Raw genomic sequence first — 25,043 nt, forward strand, 5'->3', positions numbered from 1 at the left:
CTATGGGAGTGAAGTGGTGGATGATAACCCTTTTGTAAGCTGTAACCTCCTACTTTGGGGGAGAAAGGTCCTATTCTGTGTTCCAGCCACTTTACCAAGAGAAAAAGCCCAGATCTAGAGCAAGCCCTCTTTAAAGACTGCAGATCTCGGAGTCACATGGGGGAAGGCATTCCAAGATCACTCCTCCACAGAAGACAAGAAGAAGCCAGTGCTGGCTGCCACTGACTCCCACTCACCCACCGCTATAATTTCTCAGCTCATTTTACAATTCATTTAATTCTCCTAACAAAGCAACTTTATTGGCAACAACTAAAATCACTACTGGTTCCATTAAACCCAGTGGACTTCTATGATTATCTGGTCATATCTGTGAAGCAAAACTTGAGAAGTTATAGCCCTTCTTAAAGGCCAGATGAAGAAAATAAGGGTGTTTTTTTTTTTAAAAAAAAACCTCAAAAATTAAATTGCCTGTATCTGAAAATGAGCATTTTTCAAGTCAAACCCAAAGAAATTTCATTTTAAAGTGTATGATCAGCATTTTGCCTTTGAAAATGGGCCCCCAAATTTGATTTTTCTATCAATGTTATATTGATAGAATTAAAGCTAATGCGGGCCATTCTCAACTACACCAGATGTTCTCTCCGGGGGGGGGGGGCTGGTAAAGTTTAGATATACTTGTCTGCTACAAATTGGGAAGTGCTCGAAACGTGATTCAGTGTCTGAATCGCAGCACAATCCCTTTAATGCGGAGAAGAGCTGGTCCATTTCTGCTCCTCCTCCACTCACCGCCACTGCCATACTTGCAGTGCCCCCCCCCCAGCTATCAGCGTGCGCCAACAGCATTCTCCCCCAGCTGTCCCTGCTTGATGGCAGCACACACATGGCCTCTGCGCATGTGCAGTGGCCATTTGAGCGGTCAGCAACCGGACTCGCAGCATTCCCCCCAGCTATCAGCGTGCTCTCTCCCAGCTGCCGCCATGCACACGTGGAGGTCATGTATATGCCAGCACTGCGCAGGAGCAGCTGGGGGAGAGTGCCACTGGCACCACAACTATGGCAATGGCAGTGAGCAGAGGAGGCGCAGGGGTGGGCCTGCTCTCCTCCACATTACAGGGGCTGTGGAAGCTCTCCGTTTTAAAGGGATTGTGCTGCGATCTGGACAGGGAATCAGGTTTTCAGCACATCCCGAACTACCAAAAAATGTATCCTTACAAAAGAAAAAGCCCTGAAGCAGTTGCTGAAGCAGTCAGCAGCCCTCCAAACCACCCCAGGGGCTGTTCAAGCATTACACCCCCTCTCCAGCTCCTCCCCATTTCTTCATGCAGCAAGATTGGGCAAGAAGCTGACACATGCTCTTCGCTATAGACTTCCCCACAAGAAGTGTCTCAACCAGGAGATCCCAAGGATATTTCAATACAGTATCTCCATCGTGCTGGATACTAAAATTGTTTCTCTATCAGGTTCAATATCCAGAGTAAGGGAGATCTCATGTGCAAATGACTTTGGGATCTCCTGGTTTGAATGCTCCCTTTTATATACATATTGGGGGGGGGATTGGGGAGGATTTCCGGGGGCCAGGGAGGATTTTTTCTTATTTTTTTCTTTATTTGTAGGTACTTTCCCAATTGCGAATCCCCTAACCTCATTTCCCATTCATTTCAATGCCTTGTCAACCGCTAATTCACCAACCGCGAGGGTTTCCAGGAACGGAACCCTTGCAGTTGGTGAGGGACAACTGTATTGTGAAGTTGACACGAAATGAACAGGTGAACCTTTGGATCACTCCCAAGCTCACCATACAAGGAGGTGATGATTCCAATCAAAATGCTAAATTTTTACAGCTATTCAAATCACAGTTGTGTGGTCTGACATTCTCATGATGAGATATAAATATCTGATGTTAAGCCACATTTCAGAATGAACATGTACTGTGCAATCCAAATATCTGCTTCCCTATTTGTGGAAGCTTAAAGCAGTAAACAAAAGGCAAAGAGGAAAGATCTCTAGAAGACCACCCGGATTTGGATTTATGTAATCTACTTACATTACTATTGCACTGTCTTCAAAGGACACTTCCACGAACATAAATAGGTCATTTGCATCAGACAGAAAAACCTAAAGTCTGTTTAACAAATGAGTCAGCACTGTTAGCTGCTCCTAGATTTTAGGCACCAATTAGAACAATATTGGCTATTCCACAAATCAGTGCGAGGGCTACTTTTAGGCCACACCAAAGAAAGCCATGAAGGCTGCCTCAATGAAAACCACCTAATTTGAGAGCATGGCCATCTCTTTGCTGGCTTTCAACACATGTCCATTTAAGAAAACAGAAGCAGAGTGAACAAGGCACGAAAACCAATCACTAGAATTGCTGTTAATGCTGCATCTATATTTTGGGAAACAATTCAAATTTGACTATAACATGCTCAAGAACATTAATACACTTTCAAAGCCAACTAACCAAGAAATGTGTTAGATCAACTCTTGGTACTTTGGGTTCTTTCACATATCATATTTCTAGAAATAAAAGCAAATTTCAATAGCAAATGCCCAACTGCCATAAGAAATGCTCTAAGCTTACAGGTGCCACCACTATCAATCCAGAAAAGGGAGGAAAACAGTCTGTCTGACCAGAGAGGCTTTGAGAGGCTACTCACAAGGAATTACCGACTTACCCATCAGACTGGAGTTCATGAAAGGTGTCGGGGACAAGCCTTCACTGGGCCCTAATCGACTATCCTTCAAGTGATCATCATAATGAGGACTGTCTGTAAAACCCTACGGAAAAGAAGAGAGCATTGAACAGATTATTTGGCAGTCCTACTAATGGAATTTAATTGCATTCTCCTAATTAAATGCAGATATCCTGAAGGTCAGTCTTCCTAAAGCTGCCTTTAAAAAAAAATAAGCTGCTGTCTTGCCACTTCTTAAAATTCCTTCTCCCTACAGATCTATGAACACAACTGCATCACTATTCAGTATAAATATGATGGACTTCAAATCCATTTATATGAAAGAGACTTGGAACTCCAGAAAGTCTGATGGCACAATTCAAAAAAATTTTTAGTTCAATGGCCATGGTCCATTCAAAGTGTCCCTCCTACCCTGATATCTGGGGCTCAAGTCTGGCCACATCTGCCTTCACATGCAGAAGTGGGCCCAGAAGCTGCTGTCAGAAAATGAATCAGTGTGGATTTCACTGTTTTCAAAGAACACATTAATGTTACGAGCCAATTTGCCATCCTCAAAGTATCAATCATAATAGCAGCACTACATAGTCACCCTCTTCAGTTGATCGCTTCTTTCCAGAACTGTACTTGGGAGAAAACTTGAAGCAGGCCTTTGACTCATGATCTCCCCAATATGTTTCTTTCCCAGTCATAGAAACATAGGAAGCTGCCGTATACTGAGCCAGACAGACTATGGATCTATCTAGCTCAGTATTGTCTCCACAGACTGGCAGCGGCTTCTCCAAGGTTGCAGGCAGGAGTCTCTCTCTCTCAACCCTCTCTTGGAAATGCTGCCAAGGAGGGAACGTGGAACCTTCTGCTCTTCCCAGAGTGGCTCCATCCCCCACTAAGGGGAATCTCTTACAGTGCTCACACTTCTAGTCTCCCATTCATATGCAACCAGGACAGAGCCTGCTTAGCTCAGGGGACAAGTCATGCTTGCTACCACCCGACCAGCTCTCCTCTCTACACAGTCCTCGACACAGACATGGAGATGCCACATTTCGTTCATAACAGAATCTCCCTGACCCTGGAACAAAAATGTCTGTGGTGATACAGACCTTCAAGTCAACATGAATTTCCCAGTTTGATTGTTCACTACTCACTGAAGGGGAGGGAGAGGCATGCCCAAGTCCAGGACCTGGTCCTAATCTGTGGGGTTGTGTGCATGCAGTAAGGAGAGTTAGGTCTTACAGTAGTGAGCATTAATTGTCCCCTTTGCCAAGCAGAGTCTGCTTTGGTTTATACTTGGATGGGTGACTACATGCATGCACAGTCTGCTGTAAGATATTCCCCCTTAGGGGATGGGACTATGGATCAGTTGAAGAGCATCTGCACGCAGAAGGTTCCAGGTTCACTCCCTGGCAACATCTTCAGGTAGGGCTGAGAGAGTCTCCTGCCTGAAACTTTGGTGAGCCACTGTGAGTCAATGTGGACAACCCTGAGCTAGATGGACCAAGGGTCTGACTCCATACAGGGCAGCCGCATCAAGGCTAAAATACTGTAACATGCTCACAAACTGCAGCTTGTCCCAAATGCAGGCTGTTTGCAGGAATCCAAAAGAGAGTTTAAGGTGCTGGCTGGAACCTTAAAAGTTGTCCATTGCTTGGGAAGAGGGGATCTAAAGACCAACGTCTCCAGTGTGAACTTGCCCAAACATTAGGCTCTTCAGGCAGGCTCTGATTCCGAGCTTTGACTGGAGGCGATGTGGGACAAAGCTTTTAAAGTGGCAGCATCAAGACTGGTGAATTCCCTCCTCGTGAGTCTGCCGAGCCACCCCGGCCCACTGGCCATCTTTCATCACCAATCAAATCGTTTTTGTTGAGACAGACATTCCCTCAATGAGCAATGACAATGAAAGGATGCTGTTTTTCTGGCTTCTGTGGCATGTGTGTGCGCGCGCACACACTTTTAAAATGTTTTCTCATTCTGTTTTTGGTTTGCTTTATTTTTTATCAAATCCATATCACTTTAATAGGGAAGCAACTTATACATTTAAAGAACCACCACAGAAAAATCTAGTTCTACCACCTGCTCAACAAAAAAGCATTCGAAGCAAGAGATAACTGTTTGCATCCAAGAATCAGTTTTACTAGCCTAAACATGTCTCTGTATAGAAACAAACACAAACAAAAAATGCTTAGATAACAGTTCACCCTCAACAAGCAGCAGCAACTGCAACACCCAGGTGGGCTGGGGTAGAAGCATTACCAATGGCTCTCGTTAGTTTCCTTTCTACAAGTAAGACAAGACACTTCAACTTGGGAAAGGCGAGGGTGGAAAGGAAGAAAAGGCTAGGTCCTTCGCAGAAACCCAAGTTCTGCAAATATTCACTGGCAGTGCTTAAAATGCCACACAACCTGCTTGCTTAAAACTCTGCACTGGAGCTTAAGGGAACTTTTCGGAGAGGTTTGAGCAAAAGGGAAAATTGCCCAGACCCACAACAACCAGAAACCACCCAGAATCCCCGAGGACTCGAAAATCATCATTCACTGAACATTTATCCTTTTCCAGGCTGTGGGCTTGCATTCAAGATGACATTAATGGGGCTGAAACAGGCCTCGCTATCTTTGCAGGCGTGCTGTCAGTTTAACCACAGGGCCAGTAACTCAGGGCTAAATATCTGTCAAATCCCTGCAACTGCTTATGGATGCATGTCACCACTTTCTGCTATACTGCCTTAGCATTCCTCTTCTAGGAGCCCCAGAAGATTACCCACTTCACCTACTTCAGAATCCACGAGACACATGTGATAGACATTCAGAAAAAATCTTAGTGACATTTGCAACTTGCTTATGACCACAAGGGTGTCCTCTGGTAACCACGGCCTGGCCCCGTCTGTCAGCCAGCCAGCACACAGGAGCAGCTGTCCAGGAAACAAGAAGCTCCCAGCCAAGGTCACTGCATGCAGCTTGCTCGATGCTGAAGTATAGCACAATATTCAGAGACACTGGCTGAACAAAGCTGCTTGCGCAGAACCCCTCTCAACAGGGCGCTCTGCCAGGGCTTGGAGTCTCGATCAACTGACTCCAAAGTAACAAATCACCACTCTCAACATTCACAGTCAGAACAGCCACCAGTACAGAGGAGTGAGTAGCAATCCACAGCAGCATCCAAACTCTAAATCCTGAGGAACAGCGTTTCTGTCAATGCAATAGTCAGGAATACACCTTTGCCCTGTTGTCATCCTAGTTGACAGCAAGAGGTTGTTACTAGAGAAACAGGCTTTAAAACATTAAGACTGGTCTTATCTGCTTTGCTAGGGAGGCAGAAAAGCCAAGGATGAGCATTAAAGCCCTTGCTAACTGAGCAAAGAGGCACCTTTTTAAAATGGTGATTCTCTTCTATTTAGCAGGGGGAGAGCAATTGGCCCTATCCAAACCCAGCACAGTATCCTTCCAGTGACTGTTGCTGGTGTCGACCTTATGTTTCTTTTTAGATTGTGAGCCCTTTGGGGACAGGGGACCATCTTATTTATGTATTTTTCTATGTAATTTTGTTGAAGAGCAGTATATTTTGTTGAAGAGTTTTGAAGAGTTGAAAAGCAGTATATAAATATTTGCCGTTGTAAAGCCGAGGAACTAGTGAGCCAAACATTTCAGAGCAATATGATGGTTTCTAAATGTTGCAGGAACAGGCGCTTAAAAAATAATCAGCTAAACTTGGCTGCTATTAATGCTTTCCATTTCATGCTTAGACAGCCTTGAAATACAACAATAAATGAAGCACCTCATTTTCTATATTGCCTTTACCAATATTCTGTAGTTATGAAGATTACTAAATCAAGTAGCCAGACATTACTAAGAGTGTGTTCGCCTCTTCACAAAACAGAAAACTCATATGGTCCCAACTTACAGAAAACAAAACAGGGTTAGGAAAAAGCCAAGGAACTAAATCAGTAGTGGGGATCAGGAAGGGAAAAGGGAGACAGATAATGAAGGACAGGATGAGTAGAACAGTCTTTACAATGCAGAAGAGCCATGCTAAATTAACGAAGCTGGTGTTAAAACAGGATGTGTCATGGTTTAGATTTTTAACTCATGGGCAAGTAACTTCAAGGTATTAACCACCAAATAAAAATCCCGTTAATTTAGCAGCCCCACCTACCAAACGTCAACCTACATAGGAAGTAGAACATGCTTGTGTTCCAGCTCTAACAAACTTCAAACATTTGAGGGATGGAGGTGGGTGGGTGCAAGTCATTAGAAGTATGGAACATTGAGAAGGAAATGGTTTTTAGATTGTGAGCCCTTTGGGGCAGGGATCCATTTTTTAAAAATTTATTATTTCTCGATGTAAACTCCTTGGGAAACCTTTGTTGAAAAGCGGTATATAAATGTTGTTGTTCACCAGGAGCATCCCAGCAGAATGAACCTCTGGGATTAGGGAGGCAACTGTGAAGGTGTCCCCACACGTCAGGCCCACCAGCCACCGCCACCCCAACCTGCTTTTGCTGCACCTAGACAGCTGTACCTCGTCTTTCAGCACTAGGGGTATGCCCATTCCCAGCATCTGAGCAAGAGCGCTGGGAGATCTCCTTGCAGTTGACCTCGGAATCTAGAGTCCAGTCATGCTGCCAAAGTATAGCAGAACGACGAATTGGGCTATAGACATTCCATCATTTATTTCAACGTATCTGATGTTTTCTTTTTTTCAAACTTAGGCTTCCTTCTCCCCTTACTGAACCTTCTACACCCAACCATCCTTCTCAATCGAGCTGCATGTTTGTGAGGAGCCAATAAGGATCTATGGACTGAGGCATCGAGTACAACACCGGGGCTAGAAGGATGACTAGAACAAGGCATCTCCGTTCCTTCTAAAGCTGGCTGGCCAGGAAGAAGAGCTGCTGTGGCCGGGAGCTCCTGTCCGCTCCCACCCTAGCTGCAGCTTCCACCGTTAGCAGAGCCGTTTGGGTGGCTGCCAATGCTAACCCTAACCAGGCGGGAGAAAATGGCTGCAGTGCTTTCTTCTTCAGGCACTTCATCCTTGGAACTTGGTGCACCCCCACCCCACTTCTAGGTCATTAACTCCCTGCCCCTGAAATCGCCAGTTCATATCTAGCATTTCAACCACATACAGAAAGCATCTCTCACCTCCTCGTGTTTCAGTTTTTCAAGAGCTGTTGAGAGATCTGAGCTTTTTCCAAGGAGACTGCCATTTTCCTGCAAGGAAAGGTTCAGAACAATTAGAACAATAAACACATTCATTTTGTCCTAAGTTGCCTTTTAAGCAAGACACTTTTTTGTTTTTTAAAAAGGTTGGTCTTTAACAACTTAATAAAACTTCTTCTTTGCAAGGGTTCTTTTGCTTCCAGCAGTTCCACATGGAACTGCACCTATACAGACAAAAGGCAGCACATGCCAGCAGGAAGGAGCGTCAACTTCCTCCCTTCAACCATTTGCGTTTGCAGCTGTGCCACAAGGCAAGAGAGGAGGCAAGTACCCCTATTCCATTCTCCCTACAACCCCCGCATGACTCCAGAAAAGGCATCACCATGCCTGAAGGCGCCCCACAGCCCTTGGACACACTCCTGTGGCAAAGAACACCACAAGGCTGGAGAAAGACCTACCCTGGGAACAATTAAGCTACCTTAACAGTCCTCACGGTCTCTGTGCAGCCCTAAATGGAGGAGATGAGCAAGCTGGTCTATCGAGTGGTGAAGCAGGAACATGTGAGACAAACCAGTGCTGCTTCCTCTAGGCAGGACAGCTTCTGCTTGGACAACCAAAAAGAGGTGCCACTGCTGGTCAAGAGTCTCAGATTCCCTGCAAGCATGTCATAAAAGCAGCACTTAGCCCTGGTGAGGGACACCTAGCGTGGTGGGCCTGCACAGCAGAAAGCTCTCCAATGGGTCTACATGGTCCCTTTGAAAGCCTTTGGAAATAAGTGGCATTGCCTTCCTGGGGTAGTTTTAGACTACCTAAAAACTGAGGCATTTCTAAAATTCATAGTGCAACAAGCTAGCACCCTGTCAAGAGCCAATTAATACAGCACTGTTTTTTGTCTGTTTGTTTTTAAAGAGGGTTTGGGCTGATACAAGAACACTCTGAGGCAAACAGATCGCCACAAGCAAAACCGAGACAACCTCTAGTCTGAACTGCAGCTCTGGCCCAATGAGCCAAGTGGAATTCACCCCCAATGGAAAGAACAGGGCATGCTTGCATTGGAAACTCAATGGAGGGAACGCTGCTAAGAAAGGAATAGGTTGGTGGCTAACATGGTAAATAGAACCAAGAATGTCTTGTCCATACAAGCCACATTGCTCAGGTGCTTCTTCAAAAAAGCAAAGGGCAGTGAGGAACATTGCGCTGTTCATCCCCTGAAATGCATGTTGAGCTATTTGGGGAAACATTACCACTGACAGATACAACAGAATGGCTTGGGGCACTTTAAAAGACTAACAGGTTCTTTGTGGCAGAAGCTCTCACAAGCCAGAGCCTACTCGATCCAGCAAAGCAGTGGCAGCTAAAAAAAACCGTAAGCCACCATGAAATCTGCTAAGTCTTTAATCAGTGCCATTTGTGAGGCTGAAGTGTCAGAGATGGTTTGCCAGTTGCCACTGGGCAGAGAGTTTGCTCCATCAGTCTGGCTGTGTGCCCTTCTAGGAGACCACCCACAGCTGTCGTCATGTTTTCCATCCACTGCAACCGCAGGGTTCAGTCTGAAGGCCCTTCAGCTGTGCTGACCTGAGCCAGGAGCTGACAGCTGGAAGGCTGATCAGAGCTGCTGACCTGGACATCCACTGGAGAACCAACACTGTGATGCCAAGGGGCTCAGATTCCTTAGGTGGCCTCTCAAATTTGTGAATAAGGACCAAGAAGTTAGACTGGAGACCTGAAAAGATACCCTGGGTTCCTCTGTACGTTTGCAGCAGTCAAAACCTTCTATGACATCGTAGATGGCGGTCTACCATGTTAGAGAAACTTTATTACTCAAGTGTTCACTGAAGTACAAGTTTCAGTCATGTGCCTCTCACACAGAAATCAGGCAAAGATCTCTGGCAAGCATCCCAATTGCATCTTACTCATTGTGGCAGAAGAAAAGGAGAAAAATACTCCCCTCAAATACATCTTACACGCACTAATGTAAAGTAGTGATGTGCACGGACCGCGGAGGTGTGATCCAATGCCAGGTGGGGGGGGTTGCTTTAAGGGCAGGGGGGTTGTACTTACCCCTCCCGCCACTCTTCCCCCTCTGGCGCTCCAGTTTTGGGTACAGATTTTGGGGCGGCAGCATTCCTCCCTGCCGCCTCTGCCCCCTTGTTGTCTGCCAAAAGCGGAAGTACCTTCCGTGCATGTGCCTGTCGACGTGCGCACACACGGCGGCGGTGGGTGCATGCGCAGAAGGTACTTCCGCTTTTGGCAGACAACAAGGGGGCAGGGGCGGCAGGGAGGAATGCTGCTGCCCCAAAATCTTTACCCAAAACTGGAGCACCAGAGGAGGAAAAGCGACACGAGGGGTAAGTACAACCACCCCCTTAAAGCAACCCCCGCACCCGGCGTCAGACCAGGCCACTTGTGAACCGGTTCATGCACATCACTAATGTAAAGATCCAAGAACATGCAACAAAATTTCTATCATGCACAAAATATACAGGCTTATTACAAAACTATATAATAAAAGACAAATATTTATGTATTTACAATATTTATACCCTGCTCCTCTACTGCACTACTGCTCAGGGCAGCTTACAACAATAAATTTTAAAAAATAGAACTTGAAGAGTTATCAAATAAATATTTTATACGCATATCAGATGCAAGGTATTCCTTTGAACACACAGACTCTGTAATCCATCAGTCCAAACTGCACACAGGAAAACCTTCCAAACAAAAGAGCAAGTGGAAACGCCGTGCTGACTAACAAGACAGTGGTGGCTCCACTTGCTCATGTTCCTTTTGTCAGTCCTTAATTTCCTGGCGATTAGTTTAATGGTATGACTCCTGGTTCTCATGTTGTGTGAGAGCGAGAAGAACTTCTCCCTATCCACATTCTCCAAATCGTGCACAATTTTATAACCTCAGGGTCACCTTATGGTTTGCCTTATGGGACAAATAGATTCACAAACAGATTTTAATCATGAACATGGTATGGAAGAGAGGGTTAAACCCCACCTCCAGCACCACAGCCCCAATCTGACCCCACCCCACCCCCTCAGTAGCTACTTCTGCAGCTTTAAGAAAGTGCCAGGAGACCCTGTTCCCATCTCTCCGCAGCACATCGATTTGGCGTTCTTCACCAATGATCTATGAATTCCTTTTGGAAAAGCTGTTGATCAATTCACCACTCAAGCCATCGGAGGACATGCAGGTTTAGTAAGGTTGAATTGTCCACTGCATGTATGTTCAACACACGCTCAGCTCTTTCACGAGCCACTCACACCTACTTGTCATCAACTGTTAGAATTAGACTCTTACCTTTGGAGGTTCATAGGAAGGACTGGATGGACCACTTGTTCCCCAAGATGCATCACCTGTTCGTTCTTCCATACCTAACAGTAGAAAGAACCAACATATAATACAAGGCCAAAATGGGGGAGAAGTCACATACATAAGATCGTGCTAGGTCAGGCAAAGCATTCATCTAGCTTAGCATTCTACATTCCAGAAAGGACTGGACAGATGCCCCAGGGAAACAAGGCACAATACTCACTTCCATCCTACTGATCTTCAGCATGACGTAGCTGAAAGGCATACTGCCTCTTAACATGGAGGAAGCAATTATGGCTACCATATTTAACAATATCTTTTAAAGGCTGCCCCAACTATATTTAACCAATCCATTTAAAAAGCTACACATATTGGTGGCTATCAATAGCTATTCTTCCACATCTCGATTGTATATTAATGATCAGAACACCTTCCGTTTAAGAGGAGAGTTAAGATACTTGCCATTTCCCTGCTTTTAGGAGCACAAGTGAAAATCTTCTATATATTTAATTATCTTAAACATACCCATCACTAAGCCCATGTGTGGCAGCTCTCGCGAGAGAGCTGCAGATTAGTGACAGGTATGGGAGGAGAAGCGGCCGCCGCCTGCTGCGAAAAAGCAGCTGGGCCACTGAGGGGAAATGGGCTGCCGGGGGGGGGGGGGCACGGCGGGATGAAGATGGGGGAGGAAAGGCAGGGAGAACTAGGGGTACAGATACTCTGTGCCAGGTCAGCTAGTTTTATTTGGGTCAGCTGCCTAATTTTTTCAGTGGATAATTCTAAGCTACAAGTATGACTCAAGCCCTTTTCCCAAAACATTTTCTATCCCCTGGCTGCACTTTTGTGAACTTTCCATCCATCCCTCTCTCACACATACATACAACATGCACACCTTTTCACAAATAAGGAGGGTTTTTTTAAATAGGGTATATTATTATTTTAGCTGCCTAAGATCTCCAGTTCTTTCAAGGTGTCAGAAGCAGATGCAACTCTGTACATATGTTCACACCACAGATTCACAATGGCGCCATCCTTTCCTAATTAGTCTCAATATAATTGTCTTTTTCAATGCTACATGTACTGCACTGACATTTATGGCAGTGCTACCACCTTTGCTACCACCAAGATCTTTCCCCCAAATAGCTGCATTCAAGTTAGAACACATGCCATGTGTGTCTGCTAGTTTCGCCATTCTCTTTCCGACTCACCAACCCTAGAGAGATTCTTCTGATGAATTATCCAGAATAAGCTGATAGCATCCACGTTTGTCACCCACCTCCAGATCATTTATGAGTACAGCAAGGAGCATCCACCATTTCTCATGCACACAAAGCCATTATATTCATTATAATCAATTGCTGGCTTCCTCTCTTATCCACTTCTTCTGAAAAAACTGGCTTTCATGTGGGCTGTGGGGTTGAGACTGGCCTGATGGATGATCTCCAACTGGCTATCGACAGAGGGAGTGTGACTCTGCTGATCCTCTTGGATCTCTCTGCAGCTTTCAGTACTATCGACCATGGTATCTGAGGTAGGTGGGATTGGGTGGCACTGTTTTACAGTGGTTCCACTCATACCTCTCTGGTCAATTCCAGATGGTGTTGCTTGGAGACTGTTGCTCTGCAAAACAAGAACTATGGAGTTCCACAAGGCTCCATACTGTCTCCAATGCTCTTTAACATTTACATCAGGCGTCCCCAAACTGCGGCGGTCCAGATGTTGCTAACTACAACTCCCAGCATCCCTAGACACAATTTTTTGTGGCTGGGTATGCTGGGAGTTGTAGTTCAGCAACATCTGGAGGGCCACAGTTTGGGGAAGACTGATCTACATGAAACCGCTGGGAGAGCTCATCAGAAGGTTTGGTGCTGGGTGTTATCAATATGCTGATGACATCTAGATTTACTTCTCCATGTCTACCGCATCAGGAAATGGCATATCTTCCCTAAATGCCCGCTTGGAGGCGGTAATGGGCTGGATGAGGGATAAACAAACTGAAGTTGAATCCAAATAAGATGGACTGTGGGGGATCGGAATGCGAGAGATTATTTAGATCTGCCTCTTCCGGAAGGGGTTACACTCCCCATGAATGATCAGGTATGTAGCTTGGGAATGGTCCTGGACCCAAAGCGCTCCCTGGTCTCTCAAGTTGAGGCGGTGGCCAGGAGTGCTTTTTACTCGCTCTCCCCACACCATTCTCTCGCTTGCTCTCTCCCCACCACCACTCTCTCGCTCACTCTCTCCCCACCACAACCGCCAGATGCCCCCAGCCCCTCAACTCCTCAACGCTTTATAAGGCGGCCCATCGCCAGCCACCAAGCTCCCTGGAGCATAGCATCTGCGCCGCTAGGGTGTTGCTGTGCTTTCCTTTCCTGGCCGGGCTCTTCTCAGTGGCGTGGCTCCGCTGCCTGCCTCCTCTCACTTTTCCCTCCCCGCCTGCTGGCAGCACTTTCCTTCCCCACCAGGCACGGTGGGACTCTGCCGCCCACCCAGCCAGGCTGCTCTCGGTGGCGTGGCTCCGCCACCCGCCTCCTTCTCCCGCTGCCTCCTCTACATGGTGGCCCAGCCACCTCCTCACCCCTGACGCCTCACCGTGGCTGAACCGGGCCCACCGCCACCTCTTGACCAGCTCATTCCCCAAGTCCCTGGTCCTGTTTCCCTTTTTGTCTGGCTGACCTCGTGCAGCTAGTCACCCTCAGCGGCCGGAGTGGTGCCCCCTCCTTGGCCTCCGCCAGAGCAGCGCCCCTTGGTCTCCTCCTCCTCCTCCCAGCCGGCCATCCAATCAGGCCCAATCTTTCCACAGCGTTCAATCTTCTCCCTCAGTCCCGGCAGTCTGCCGTTACTGTTCCCTACCACCGCAGACTGCCGGAGCTCTCCAGCCTAATGTCCATGCATTCCACCACACACAGTCTTGCTACGCATCCCCACGCATGACTGGCTAAGTGAATAGAAGATTGTTAAAACAATTTTATTCATTTCCTACAATGAGGCCCACATATTCCCTATTCTATCACCCAAAAATTCTTCTGACAACATTCTTAAGCGTCTTCTAATAACCTGCTTTTATATTTTGCCTTATGTTCTAAGCAGCCTGTTTGCAACAAAAGCCTAGATCAGCACCTGCAAGATGTCCCCAAACCATGATGGGCAACAGACCCCTTCCAAGATCTCAGACCTACAACCATGTTTCCTTTTAGCTTTATTTCACGTGGAACTACAAGGCACACCCAGGAAAGCCCTAAGTACTCCCCAGGGGAACCAAAGTCACAGTTTGGGAATCACTGAGCTAAGTACACCCCAGCATTGTTTAATGTAGTCTAAGCATCCCTTGGTCTTTGGAATTCGGGACCGCCACTGTCCCAAGCAAACAGCTCACTGGCCAAGGCTGCCAAGGCCTTCCATTCAGGTTAAACTAACAGGATGTGACATCAGAGCAGCCAAGCCAAAGCAGCTGAAGCTAGAAAGTCAAACTGAACCCAAACCCCAAATCCAAAGATGTTTCTTCAGTAAATCCCAAAAGTGGCAAACAAGACAGCTCTATATTGTTCAGCATGAAATGTGTTTAAAGCAGTTCAAAACTAGGTCAAAGTGTCTGAACCACTTTTTAAAGTTCATATTTGAACATAAAACTACTGATCAACTAGAACTGAACCTAAATTTTTAATGGTTCGACTTGCTGGTTCCAACGTCTGAAGCCTATATCAGACCTTCTAATATCACAGAGGGTGTTTCAAACCTAGACACAATACTTTAAAAGACCTAAATGAATTCCATCAATACACAGATATTTCAAAAAAGAACCCAAAACCATGTTATCATCTGATAGAAAAACACCAATACCTAAACGATGCACATGAACCTCTCTATATGCTACAAGACCTGTAGACAGTATAACAAAATTTAATATAACTTCACTAAAATAGCTATATAAAACAGTATACACAGAAAACAATAAATCATAATTAGTATATCAATCAAAACCAGAGTGCAAGTTATTCCTATGTGGTAGAAACCCAAAATGCCCTTCTTGACTTGCATCTTGTATTTCAACCTTAGCAAGGCCTTCTTCAGTTGCATTCACCCAATGAATTCTTGTGATTATTTTAGTGATAACAATACTAAGACAGATACATATTTCTGGCCTACATAATCTTAAAGGTCTTACTCCACTAATGTCTTACTCCAGTGACTATCAGCCCATACGTCTTGTTCTCAACAGGCTGAAACATGTTTGGCATTATAAGGAAATTATCAGAAGAACTATAACCTTGCATGATCGGTGGCTGAGTCTTGGTACTACAAGAAAAGCATATAGAGGTTCATGTACATCTTTTAGGTATTGGTGTTTTTCTGTTGGATGATAACAGTTTGGGGGGTTCTTTTTGAAATACCTATCAAACCTAGGCAAAAGCAGCTGGGGCCCACTGTGGCATTGGAGCAAAGCAACGACATCCTAAAAGAGAGCCAGAGCATTTCACCAGAAAGGAGGTTCAGAAACACTGACAGGCCACTATGAATATTTAAGTGCAAAACAGAACTGACAATATTACTTGCGGTTTTCCAACGCATTTACTCTGAATAATCTAAAGTAGGCACAACCAACCCAGACATTACATTTAGTTAACAGCACAGCAATATTCCCCTTGTTGCTATTAGGGCCACATGAAATACACAAGAAATTAAACTAGCATTACAAGAGAACGGCAAACAATGAAAGAAAATAACTACCTGTTTCCTCCTTTTCTAAAATGTAGCTCTTAAAACAGTTAAATGTTCTTAGGATCAAACCCATGAGTTCATCCACTTGGTACTGAATTATTAAACACATTCATTACACACAAGTACATGGCATTTTACAAAGAATAAGAGATTAAGCGGGGCTCACACTGCAACAAGGGGAAAAGGAAGGGAAACGGAGACATGGGGGTCAAAAGACTGCTGCTGTTTTGGCTACACACACACTTCAGCTGGGATACAGCAGGAAATGGAGATTACTCACTCAAAACAAACACCAAGCGTTCAATATGACAGTTTTGTGAGCAACTACTACTATCTATCATTCTCTCGTAAAAGACAAATCATAACTGGCCCCAACACACATTTAGGTGATCTGTGGACACGTGAAGAAATGAAAGACCATATGGCCAAGGTTCAGAAATAAGAAGCACAAGTTACATTTTTAGAAGCAGCCGTAACGTCTAAATAAAGATCAGCTCTAAAATATGTTGCAGAATAAGTGTAATTTTTTAACACATACATACATTATTCTAGAAGAGTGTAATTTTGCCTTCACATATAGAGGTTAGTCATTTGCACTTCAGTGAGTCCTTTCAATGATATCTATGTGCAGAATTACTACCAGCTGGTAAAATGGCTGGCTGAGCATGAAAGTGAGCAAGATACCACAAGGCTATGTTTTGGTTTATTCAGATGTATGTCGGGATTATAAATCAACATTTTTTACCATCTGCGCCTGTATGAGGGAAGTGGTGCTGCCTACCAAGTCATTCTATTTATTTATTATTTAGAAGAGTTATATGCCCCTTTTCAACAAAAGAAGTCCTCAAAGCCATTTATATAGCAACAGGAAGGAGAAAACGACTTGCTGTCCCAAAACTAATGCAAGGTTATACCTGGGGAGGTGTCCCTTCCAGGTTTCCCATTAGACCCCCTTCAGCTACCAGCAGACCCATGCCGCCTGATCGTTCCCTTCTCACAGAAGTTACATTAGGCTCTCAAAGACTGCATGTAAATCAAGGTGACCAGCCGTCCAAACGACCAACGGGTGCTATTTCCTGAGACAACCATATGCTTGAAGCAGGTCAGCGAGAAATGCACAATGCCATGTCTCATGCCATACTGATTCCACTCCCAAATCACAAAGTGTTTCATTTCACTGGACAGACCTAATACTTGCAGGCTAAAGCATAGGCTGTGAAAGTGGGCCACAGAACAGAATTGAGTTCTCCAAGTGGATTCTTTTCAGTTCCTAGTGTGCAGTTAGATAAGCCCTACTTGGATAAACACACAGTTGAAACACAAACAGTCCTTAAGCTTTTGACGTTTTGATCCCTATAATCATATTCTAAATGAGAAATCAGTAAAACATATGTAAGTTCTGGAAGATAAGCTCTCCTTTACACACCCAAAGATCATTCAAAGCACATATGTGCACACTAGTTTGGGTGACGAACTTTATATGCCACACTAACATGCTTTCCTGGAAGGCCAGCAAGGGTATAAACAAGGTCTTGGCATAGAAAAGGTAAACATTTGCATTACCCATAGCCACTTTTTGCCAATTCTTATGTAGAAAGACTTTGGACAGATGCATGTAATTGCCTGGGCTTGTGCAAAATAATTAAAGCTAGCCCAGGAAAATGCTTGCCTTTTTCTTATTTTTAAAAAGGGAGCTGAATACCCTGCATGAAATATCAGACTACCAGTGTCCAAAGTGGTTGGGCATTCGGTGCGGGGGGTGCACTGCTGTTTGAGTTCATCAGGGTTTTTCAGTCCTGACCTTGGGCTGAATCCTGGGCAGTTTCTTCCAGCAAAAACACATTCAAAATTGTGTCACAGATCTGATCTTAAGCATGACTTTCAATCCTTTTCCCCAGGAAAGCCTGGTTAGATGCCATGCTACATCTTTCAGTTCCACTGCCTCTAAATTAGGGGAGGGAGGAATATCTTACTTGCTTATTCTGTTTCATGGAGTTCTTCTATACCATCCAAGACGATTGGGTGCAGTTGTTCCCTGCAAGCAGATGGAGACAGCAACAAATAGAATTTTTTAATGGCATCCCCTCATGCAAGGGGAGTTCATAGGCTCACAATCCTATGTCTTCCTAGACAATTAAACAGTATCTAATATAGTATACATAACGCGTTACTTGGTACATCTGTCGTCAAGTGCCCAAATCTCAGCTGAAGTCATGAGAGCCAATACAGAGAGAGTACAGTTGAGTATGCTCATCAGACAGCTAAGTGAGGGAAATGCTACACCAAAATGATCGGAATAGTAAACACATATGAAAAAGGAAGTCTCCTCTTCCCATGTGCCAGTGCCATTCCCATCTGGCCCTCCTCCAGGACCCTAACCCTTCACTGGAGAAGCTTCCACTAGGGACTGCCCTTGCTGGGACTACAGCTGCCTCCCCTGGATAGCCAGGTTGGATGCAGCTCTAGTACTGCCCAGCACCTGGACCGTGTGAGAGGAGAACTACAGCAGCTGCACTCCCCATAGCATCTGGGGAAAGGGTGGCTGGGTGAGGGGCCCTTCACAATCCCTGCCTTGCACCCCAACAGCTCTTGGGGCACCTCCCCTTCAGGGATCAGGATTATGTACACCACCTACATATAAAGGTGGTATCTAGATAGGATACATAAATATAAGCGCTGTCACTCCTGCGCTTTCCCCTTCCTTGCACAATTATACAGCATTGTCACTTTGGCGGGGGGGGGGGGGTGAACTGTAGCTACGTGCTAATGGAACCTGGAGCGTGGGGAGGGGGGGGATATGGGCTGCCCCAGCGATGGCAAACCCACAGCAGAACTGCTGTCCTGGGTCTTGATCTGAGATTACCAGCAGTAGGAACCCTGCTCTGTAGCTGGAAGGCGTGGATCATGAGGCATGCCTGCTGTGATGCTGCTGCTGCACACCTCAATGCTTTCTGGACCACAGAAACGACAGGAGCAGTCAGCATTCCTTCCAGGCCAAGTGGGTGTGGCTATAGCCCCCAAGCAACTGAGGGAGCCCTTGGAAACAGAGAGATTCTCCAGAGGAGAGTAAATAAAGCTCAAGCAACATGCCAAGTTTCACTTTAGAAGAACCTGCTTAAATGGAGACCCATTTAACACAGCAAAGGCAGCAACAGTCTTTTTAACACCCTTTATTAATGCATCTTCAATTACAAGTGTATTGTCCATAGACATCTAGCTTGACCTCTTTTCTACCTCAAGGTGCTTAGAGCCGTTTTACCACAGGAAAGAAACACCTCGGAATGCTTCGTTCCATTAGTTTCAGAACAAAGCTCTCATCTGTAAGCCCGCTGTGCCTCCTAGACATATGCTTCTGAGGGTTGCATGACCCGCAGAAACCCAATTCTGCGAGGCACAGCAGGCTTCAGAGAAAGAGGAGATCAGCAAACTCGCCCCTTCCCTAAAGTGAGCGTGCCAAGGTGCACCTAGGTAATTTTGCAGCCTGGATCTAAAGGCCTTTTGAGGGTCTTCCCCTGCAAATTAAGCATCATCATGCTCCCCTGGGCGACCATGTCACCTGCGATAGACTAAAGAAGATTTGGGGGCGCCCAGGGGCTGTGGAGGACTTCGGCCCCGAAGCCCAGGGGTAAGAGCACCTCTATAATGCAGGCAGCATTAGTCTCGATCTCTGCCAATGCTTCTCTCTCTGAATTATGGCAGACGTGTCAGTGGGGCACAGGGTGTTGTCTCTGAACATTAACACTGCACTTGGTCATCCTATTCAACACGTCTCGGGAAGTTACTGCAAACGGGGCAATGAGGCACCTTTTTAACATGGTGATTCTCTTTATTCATCAGGGAGAGAATAACTGGCCCTGCCCACCTCCAGCACAAGACCTCCAGTGACTGTTGCTGGTGTCTAGCTTATGTTTCATTTTAGATTGTGAGCCTTTCGGGGATAGGGAGCCAGCTTATTTATTTATTATTGCTACGTAAACTGCTTTGGAAAACTTTGTTGAAAAGTGGTATATAAAAAATTTATTGTTGTAGTAATGTTTTTATTAAAACAATGGCAGTGATATTCAGAGATTTTACACCACATCACTAACAAGTTTAGAATCTGCACACACAAGTTATGTTTAGTTAAGACAAACCTTTTCCTCATTTTGCACCACTAAAGTTACGATACATTTTGCTACCCTGAAGACGGCTTCCAGTCAGCTGCCTACCCCTTATCTCTCTGGGAGGCTTTACCTGCTCACTCACTGTGTCTCTGTGGGGACCACGCAGGGTGAGCAAGAGGAAGCAAAGGTCACTCTCTCTACTTGCCGATCCTCCCTCTCTGAGCAGATCAGACTCCAGAGCCCCCAAGCCCTCGGCTCTGCTGCCCAGAGGCAAAGGGCAGACGACTGGGAGGGCGATGGCTGCTCCTTGCACAAGCAGCTGCCTCTCTCTGCTTGCACACCTGTGCTCTAGCTCTGGGCACCACCGAGAGGGAGCGAGGGAGGATGCCATCAGCATGCCCTCTGACAGGGAATTCCAGATGTTGCCGACTACATCTCCCAGCATTCCCAGCTGGGATGGCCTTTGGCTAGGAATTGTGGGAGTTGCCATCAATAACATCTGGAATTCCCTGTCAGAGGGAACACTGGATGCCCTTCCAAGCAGAGGCAGCAGTTTGCACTCTCTTTTCCAGGGCAATGTCAAGGCACCCAATCCTCCCTGCTGTGCCCCCAGAGAGAGAAAGGACAAGCAAGCAGAGGCAGCAGTAACTGCTTCTGGAGGCAACAGCTGTCACCTTGCCTGGCTGACCTTCCCAGCCCCCAAACAGAAAGGGCAGGAGCAGCCTCGTGCTCCCTCTGGGCAGCGCGGAAGATCCCTTTCTTCCTGCTCCACCTCCCAGAGCGAGAGCGCGGGGCTTGGCAAATCCCAGGTGCGAGGGAGCCGCAGCACCTGGAAATTTAACCGGGGTGCCTAGGCTAGAATGTTCAGAGGCAGAAGAACTATTATTTAACAAGTGAATTTTGGCCCGTTGAATAACGGGCGCTAGTAACGGCGCTCCTGGCCCCCCTCCGCCATTCCCCCCCTACCTTTAAGGGCCAAATCGGCCCAGGCACTTGCCCCCGCCAGGCATGGGAGACGGAGACCGGGGGCGGAGCGGAGGCCATGTAACTTTTTTTAAAAAATTTACTCCCGCGGCCGCCGACCGCCCACCCTCCCTCCCAGCTGCCGAGTCCCCCTTACCCTGGCCGACTGCTGTCGGCCGAAGACAGCCCTTAATTTAAGAGGCGGAGAGGAGCTCGCAAGCAGAGCTCCTCTCTGTGCAAAGCCTCTTGCCGAACTGCCGCTTTGGGCACTTGCGTCCAAAAGCGGCAGTTCGGCAAGAGGCTTTGCACAGAGAGGAGCTCTGCTTGCGAGCTCCTCTCTGCCTCTTAAATTAAGGGCTGTCTTCGGCCGACAGCAGTCGGCCAGGGTAAGGGGGACTCGGCAGCTGGGAGGGAGGGTGGGCGGTCGGCGGCGGGAGTAAATTTTTTTTTAAGGTTACATGGCCTCCGCTCCGCCCCCGGCCTCCATCTATTTTGGCCGAGGCGGCGGGTCCGCCGCCACCTCCGTCACTTTCCCGCCTCCTCCTCTCCGGCTTCTTCGGGGCAGCCGCTTCTGGCCGCCCAAGATGGCTGCCGGGTGCCGGCGAGCATGTCTCCCTTGCCCTGTTCTGCGCCTGCGCTTCGCGCAGGCGCAGAACAGGGCAGGGAGGCACGGACACACGCTTGGTGTCCGTCCACGGACGGACACCAAGCGTTTTATTAGAGAGGATAAAAGCTTTAATGTTCCAAGCAGCCCCATTATGCTATTTGCAAAAGGGCTAAAGAGAAGCCCTAAGCCGGCAATCCAGGCTTAGAATGAACTAGGATCTGTCGTGACTAGATGATCCTGGCTTATCCTAGCCAGCGTCCAAATTCCAACTTCAGATTCTGGTTTATTTGGAAATTCCAGCTGGAATGAACCAAACAATCCTCACTCACACATCACAACAGATCCCCTAGGCCACATCTCAAAGCAGAATCCTTCTTCTTCCCACTGAGCAGAAAGGGAAGCACACACACGAGACTAGGAAGGGGATAACACATAAAATCAGGGTTCAACTCTGACTCCACATCTATTATATTAATCCTCGTAGACGTGCCTGTGGGGATGCATCCCAGCATGCAGTGGACTGGCTGGGCGTCGGAGGCTCTCCAGATTGGCTGGGCAGCAGAGGCTCACAGGAGGCCATTGGCTGCTGCCAGGGGAAATGGCGGCGGCGGCAGGCCCGGCCACGCCAAGGAGTCAGGAGGCGGCGGCAGGAGGGAACGGACAGGGAGCCGGTGCACTCGGCTCCGGTGGTGAGGCGGTGGCGGTTTTGGACCCAGCTGCGGTGGCAAGGCAGCAGGCTCCTGAAGAGCACCAGGGGCACAGAGCGGAGGATGACACCGGAGGCAAGTGTGGGGGGAGAACCGGGTGGCAGGGGGGCCATGCCCCCCCAGGCTGCCGGGCCAGCCAGAAATCCGGGCATGCTGGCATTGGGGGGGGGTGCGACCCAAATAGCGCACAGATGATCTGTGCAGGGCCAGCTAGTAACGTTTAAATCTGACCACAGTTTAGCTTAACCAGCTATGGTTTCACATTACATTTAAACCGGGCCATTGTCAGGAGTTCAGAATAAACTCCATGTCTCCCATTTCTATATTAATATGTTATTTGAACAAATGCCATATACCACTTTCAGAAACCTACAACTTGAATCCCCAGAGCCAGCCTGAAACAAAATGAGCACACAGTTGTTAAAACAGCACCAAGGTACAGTGTAGATGCAGAAATTATTATTTCCTCTCCACCCAAAATTCATACTATGCTGCTGTAGTGATCAGCCTCTCCTCCCTCTAAAGAGTTAACAGGGAGTGACTTGACTGACAGGCTTGTGAGCTCCAGGGCAACCAATCAGTACACGAGGTGGGTGGGACCTAGAGAGCGGTTGCTGGGAATTCTGGGAACAAGAAAGGCCATCTGTGCTGGAGAAGCGTGTGAGGAAAGGATTAGTGAGGGACATGGAGTTTTTGCTTCCTCATGGTCAAAACCAGTATGGAGGTTTCTTTCATGGAATAACTGCCGATCCTTGAAAAACAGGATTGCAGGAAGCTTGATTCTCATCAGGTGTTGGGTGAGTTTTCAAGGAAAAGGGGATTCAGCACAGGGAACAGTCGGATTTTGCATTAGAAACTTATATTTCTTTGTGTGTGTGCTTTGTATATTCCTGATACTGTTCTATTATTGTTTACCTGCAACATAATTAAAATAAGATACACCAGCCTTCTCTCAATCCACCTAGGGCATTGCAGAAGACTCCGTAAACTTCAGTGTGCCTAAATACAAACTGAAACTGCAGCTGAAGACAACTTATTTTTGTTACTTAAGTATTTTGAGTGTATTTAAAACCTAAAAGCCTCCGACAGAAGCAGTCTGTAATAAATTGAATAAAACTGGTTTTTCGTTATTTTCTTTTTACAAGCCTATCAGAGTTGGTTTTTAACTCAAGAAAAAGGGAGGCCGGAAAGGGGATTTCTCTGGTGCAAAAGAATCATCACGCGCTCAGCAGCTATCAGTTTTCTGATCACATGTAGACCTACACATGGAAGGTTTTTTAACTTATCCAACAGCAAAATAAAGAGTTTTCCCTGGGATTCCACCCCAAGCCCAGGGAGGTTCAAGCTCTGCCAAAAAGAGGGGTGGTGGTGGCAGCATTTTACTTCTACCAGAAATACAGATTAGTTTTATGAGAAGCCCAGCCAGGCAGCTCGCCAGGGATGATTCAGCATTTTTTCCCCTCACGTGAGCGGCTCTTGAGACAAAGGCTTTAATCCACTTCAGCTACAATCATGAGTCGAAGGGGGGGGTGATTTTAATTGCTGGAGGGCTTTTATGAAGATGGCACTATTAAAGATCAGATTTATAGACAATTAATATGAATGTGTATGCTTACTAGAGGCAGACTTAGATTCCAAATTCCCTGCCTACATTTCTAGTGCATTCAGAAGATTATAAACCTATTGCTTGAAATCTATTCCTGGCTTCTCCAATAATATATACAGGAGTTAAGCCTCAGCTGGTTTTTTTCACTTGAAGATATTTTTTTTTACACTGTCAGCAACTTCCAACATGACATACTGTAGTACTAAAATGGAAACTCCTTAATCAACATTTTGTTTGAGGAAAGAGCAGATCACACACATCAGGCTAAAAGCTACCCAAATAACATTGTAAGCTAGACTTGTATAAGCAATGTACACATATTTTGTTTGCAACAATCTTTCATATTTCAGTACCAACTCTTAGTACTTCCAATTTCATAATCAACATTGAGGTATAGAAATCAGAGCTATGAAGCATTTAACAAAAGTATTTTACAACTAAATATGCTATGTAACCCTACAATTCAAAAGCAAGCAATAGTACAGCACCAAAGGACATGAGCAGAATAATCTGCAGTCAAATCTTACAGCTGCTGTGACCTCACTCTTGGCAAATTACTCTTGGCCTTGGCCTTCCAGCCACAAGATGGTGACACTACTACTGACCTACCTTAGAAGGCTGATGTAAAGATCAGAGAGAGAAGCTATGGAATGCTTTGAACACTCAAGTAGTCTAAAGGTGGGGGGGAGAATATTTCCATGCATCAATCAAATCCCAAGATTCCAACCACACTTCTCAAACAGCACAAGCTTTAAGCTGAAAGACACAGATCAGGGTTGCACAACTCATTTCACCAGAGGACTTTTTCCTCTATTAGTTTCATTTTTAGGATATTTTAAAATCAGTGTTTAGTTTTACACTCAAAACATTACTTTCACATGTAACCTGTTTGAAAGAGGGGCTTTAAAAGAGGAGAGTTGGCACATCCATAAGATGTTTAGTATCCTGTCATAAAGAAGTAGCAGTTTGTAAAATGTACAACTGTTTGATACAAGATAAAAGACAGGCTTGGGTAATCTAGTAAAGCATAATTAAGCAACAGTTTCATCCAAGACCAGTTTTAGCATCTGCTGAAGTCATCAGGGTTTAAGACAGCCTGTTCCCCCTCAAACAATTCCAAATGCTCTTCCTTTCTGAAGCACCTGTGTAAGTGAGCACCTTCAAACGACTACGGATACAT

The 25,043-nt window shown here is 46.2% G+C and overlaps 1 protein-coding gene across 10 annotated transcripts in view; it reads right to left on the bottom strand.

Annotated features, from left to right (window-relative positions):
• The window catches only part of TCF12 (transcription factor 12), a 158,538-nt gene that overhangs the window by 113,969 nt on the left and 19,526 nt on the right, over positions 1–25,043 (bottom strand). For 5 of the 10 annotated variants that reach the window (XM_053272097.1, XM_053272093.1, XM_053272092.1 and 2 more), the window contains exons 3-5: positions 11,147–11,220; positions 7,823–7,891; positions 2,676–2,778 (exon numbers count right to left, since the gene is read on the bottom strand). The exons of 1 other annotated variant lie outside the window; for it this stretch is intronic. In XM_053272097.1, the coding sequence (XP_053128072.1) occupies positions 2,676–2,778; positions 7,823–7,891; positions 11,147–11,220 (246 nt within the window). Of the gene's footprint in view, positions 1–2,675; positions 2,779–7,822; positions 7,892–11,146; positions 11,221–17,850; positions 17,913–25,043 lie in introns of those variants that run through there. 4 more of the 10 variants (XM_053272094.1, XM_053272095.1, XM_053272104.1 and 1 more) reach the window with 3 other exon arrangements.

This window comes from Hemicordylus capensis, chromosome 10 (assembly GCF_027244095.1).
Source record: "Hemicordylus capensis ecotype Gifberg chromosome 10, rHemCap1.1.pri, whole genome shotgun sequence".
In the NCBI taxonomy this organism is placed as follows: domain Eukaryota; kingdom Metazoa; phylum Chordata; class Lepidosauria; order Squamata; family Cordylidae; genus Hemicordylus; species Hemicordylus capensis.